Here is a 3,754-nt window from a genome sequence, read left to right on the forward strand (position 1 = left end):
GACCTTTGGCATTCTAGCTGTTAATTTGTTAAGGTAATCTGGAGAAATTGCACCCTACGCTTCCAGAAGCAGCTCCCACAAGTGTGATTGGTTGGATGGGCACTTTTTGCGTACCATACGGTCAAGCTGCTCCCACAACAGCTCAATGGGGTTCAGATCTGGGGACTGCGCTGGCCACTCCATTACCGATAGAATCCCAGCTGCCTGCTTCTGCTCTAAATAGTTCTTGCACAATTTGGAGGTGTGTTTAGGGTCATTGTCCTGTTGTAGGATGAAATTGGCTCCAATCAAGCGCTGTCCACTGGGTATGGCATGGCGTTGCAAAATGGAGTGATAGCCTTCCTTATTCAGAATCCCTTTTCCCTGTACAAATCTCCCACCTTACCAGCACCAAAGCAACCCCAGCCTCATATTACCTCCACCATGCTTAACAGATGGCGTCAGGCATTCTTCCAGCATCTTTTCTTTGTTCTGCGTCTCACAAACGTTCTTCTTTGGATCCAAACACCTCAAACTTGGATTCACCGTCCACAACACTTTTTTTCCAGTCTTCCTCTGTCCAATGTCTGTGTTCTTTTGCCCATCTTATCTTTTCTTTATTGGACAGTCTCAATATGGCTTTTCTTTTCCACTCTGCCCTGAAGCCCAGAATCCCGCGACCGCCTCTTCACTGTAGATGTTGACTCTGGTGTTTTGCGGGTACTATTTAATGAAGATGCCAGTTGGGGACCTGTGAGGCGTCTGTTTCTCAACTAGAGACTCTAATGTACTTATCTTCTTGCTCAGTTGTGCAACCACGGCCTCCCACTTCTTTTTCTACTCTGGTTAGAGCCTGTTGTTGCTGTCTTCTGAAGGGAGTAGTACACACCGTTGTAGAAATCTTGAATTTCTTAGCAATGTCTCGCATGGAATAGCCTTCATTTCTAAGGACAAGAATAGACTGTTGAGTTTCTGAAAGTTCTCTTTTTCTGGCCATTTTGAGCGTTTAATTGACCCCACAAATGTGATGCTCCAGAAACTCAATCTGCTCAAAGGAAGGTCAGTTTTGTAGCTTCTGTAACGACCTAAACTGTTTAAAGATGTGTGAACATGATTGCACAGGTTTTCTAATCATCAATTAGCCTCTGAGCCAATGAGCAACACATTGTACCATTAGAACACTGGAGTGATAGTTGCTGGTAATGGCCTCTATACACCTATGGAGATATTGCACCAAAAACCAGACATTTGCAGCTAGAATATGTCATTTACCAGAAAAAAAAAAAAATTAATTTAAAAAAAAAAAAAAAAAAAAAAAAAAAAAAAAAAAAAAAAAAAAAAAAAAAAAAAAAAAAAAAAAAAAAAAAAAAAAAAAAAAAAATTTAAAAAAAAAAAAAAAAAAAAAAAAAAAAAAAAAAAATAAAAAAAAAAAAAAAAAAAAAAAAAAAAAAAAAAAAAAAAAAAAAAAAAAAAAAAAAAAAAAAAAAAAAAAAAAAAAAAAAAAATAAAAAAAAAAAAAAAAAAAAAAAAAAAAAAAAAAAAAAAAAAAAAAAAAAAAAAAAAAAAAAAGTGAAAAAAAAAAGAAAAAAAAAAAAAAAAAAAAAAAAAAAAAAAAAAAAAAAAAAAAAAAAAAAAAAAAAAAATAAACATTAGCACTGTATAGTGGATTTCTTCAAGTTAGAACTAGTTTAAAGGTCTCTTCATTGAAAAGTACAGTGCTTTCCTTCAAAAATAAGGACATTTCAATATGACCCAAACTTTTGAAACTGTAGTGTATATATATATATATATAGTATTATATACTTTTTATAATATATATATATATATAATATACTCTATGACCTTTCATGACTATTTGGACTTACTATACTATGACTTTTTTGACTTACTATACTATGATGTTTTATAACTTTTTTCGACATACTATACAATGACATTTAATAACATTTTTTGACATACTGTACTATAATATGACTTTTTATGACTTTGTTCAACATACTGTATTAGAACTTTTTATGACATAATATACTCCATGACTTTCCAAGACTTATTTGGACTTAGTATACTGTGGTTTTTTTCAACATACTATACAATGACTTTTTTCAACTTACAATATTATGACTTTTTCATTACTTTTTCAGCATACCATACTATGACTATTTTCAACAAACTATTTTCAACATACTATAGCATGACCTTTTCTTGACATATGCCTTTTTTCGACATACTATATTATGAATTTTCGTTACTTTTTTTGGCATACCAGGACTTTTTATGACTTTTTCCAACTGTTCAGGGAAAATCACACTATACTATGACTTTTTTATAAATTAATTCATCATACTATACTATGAAATTTCATAACTTTTTTTTGACAAACTATATTACACTTCTTCATTTTTTTTTCAACATGCAGTTCATTCCAAGAGTTTTTATTTACTCCTTCAACTTACTATTCTATGACTTTTTCATCACTTTTTTCGGCATACTTATGCATACCTTTGCTTTTCAACAATACCTTAAACTATTCCATTAATACATTATTGGTATTATTCAGCCTTTCATTGAAATTCAAACTAATTTAAACCATTCCCACTTTTCCAACTAGCTTACCGTCTTCTTACGCAATTATGGCAACAATCCAGTTTAGCTTTAACGTTTTAGTTTTCAACCTTTTCTGCAGGAAATGCATTTTCTATTTTTATTAATTCATTTCATTTAACGAAGAACTTATTTAGTTTAAATGACATTTTACCTGACATGTTAGTCAATTTTCAAAGCCTTCTCTATACTTTTAGGGTATGGCAGGGGGAAAAGAACGAAACTCCTCTACTAAATTTAATATGTTTTAGCTAAAACCTGTGGATTTAAAAAAAGTTTTTTGGTTTGAATCAGCTTCTGAACTCCACCTTGTGTAAATTGTGTTAAACTATAAATTGTCCTTGTCGGGAAAGGCAGTTAAAAAACAAATTCCCAGAAACCACTGAGGACATGACCTCTGTGTTCTCAATAGTAAGTTCTTGGTTGTACTAGACAACACATTTGAGATATAAATGGTGAATTGAAGGTGCTTGATAATAGATTTATAGTATGTAGTAACGTATACTGCTCACTGGCCAGTCATCAATCCCAATGACTGGCCAACAGATGTTGTATCTACTCACCGGAAGACCATGGTGCAGTTCTGCCAGTCAAATGGGAAGTAGTTGACAGTGATGGCACAGGCGCTGCGGTAGATTGCAGGAGGCAGCCAGTACACACAGCCATCAGGAGACACCAGAGCATTGCAATAAAGGGCCACCTCAAAATGTCCATCCACACTGTTTACCGGTATGACCAGAGGGAAACACACACACAGACACACTGTTTCTTCATTGTATATTGTATATACATTTACATATACACACCTTTTTTGACATACTATACTGTGACTTTTTATGAGGTTTTTCAACACACTGTAGTATGATTTTTTTACATACTATCAGGGCTGTAGTACTCGAGTCTTGGACTCAAGTCCGTTTTTCTATGGTCTCGGACTTGTCTCGTACTCGCTAGTATTTGGACTCTGACTTGTCTCGGTCTCGGCCACTGGTCTTGCCAGATTTGGCTTTTGGGCTTTTGGTCTCGACCGAGTCCAGGTGTCTTTATTATGTTGATAATAACATTGAAGGGAAAGTGAAACCCAAAATGATTGTCTTGATACTGTCATGCAAGACCTTTTTTTCCTGTCCTGGACTCCGTCTTGTCTTGGACTCAAACCTCTTTGGACTCGGTC

The 3,754-nt window shown here is 34.0% G+C and overlaps 1 protein-coding gene across 1 annotated transcript in view; it reads right to left on the bottom strand.

Moving 5' to 3' along the window:
- Positions 1–3,754, bottom strand: part of chrng (cholinergic receptor, nicotinic, gamma) — a gene marked incomplete at its 3' end in the record, with an annotated part of 12,873 nt that overhangs the window by 5,790 nt on the left and 3,329 nt on the right. Inside the window, 1 exon segment of the mRNA XM_032531493.1 lies at positions 3,144–3,299. Within this exon segment, the coding sequence (XP_032387384.1) occupies positions 3,144–3,299 (156 nt within the window).

The sequence above is a fragment of the Etheostoma spectabile genome, chromosome 12, assembly GCF_008692095.1.
Source record: "Etheostoma spectabile isolate EspeVRDwgs_2016 chromosome 12, UIUC_Espe_1.0, whole genome shotgun sequence".
Classification (NCBI taxonomy): domain Eukaryota; kingdom Metazoa; phylum Chordata; class Actinopteri; order Perciformes; family Percidae; genus Etheostoma; species Etheostoma spectabile.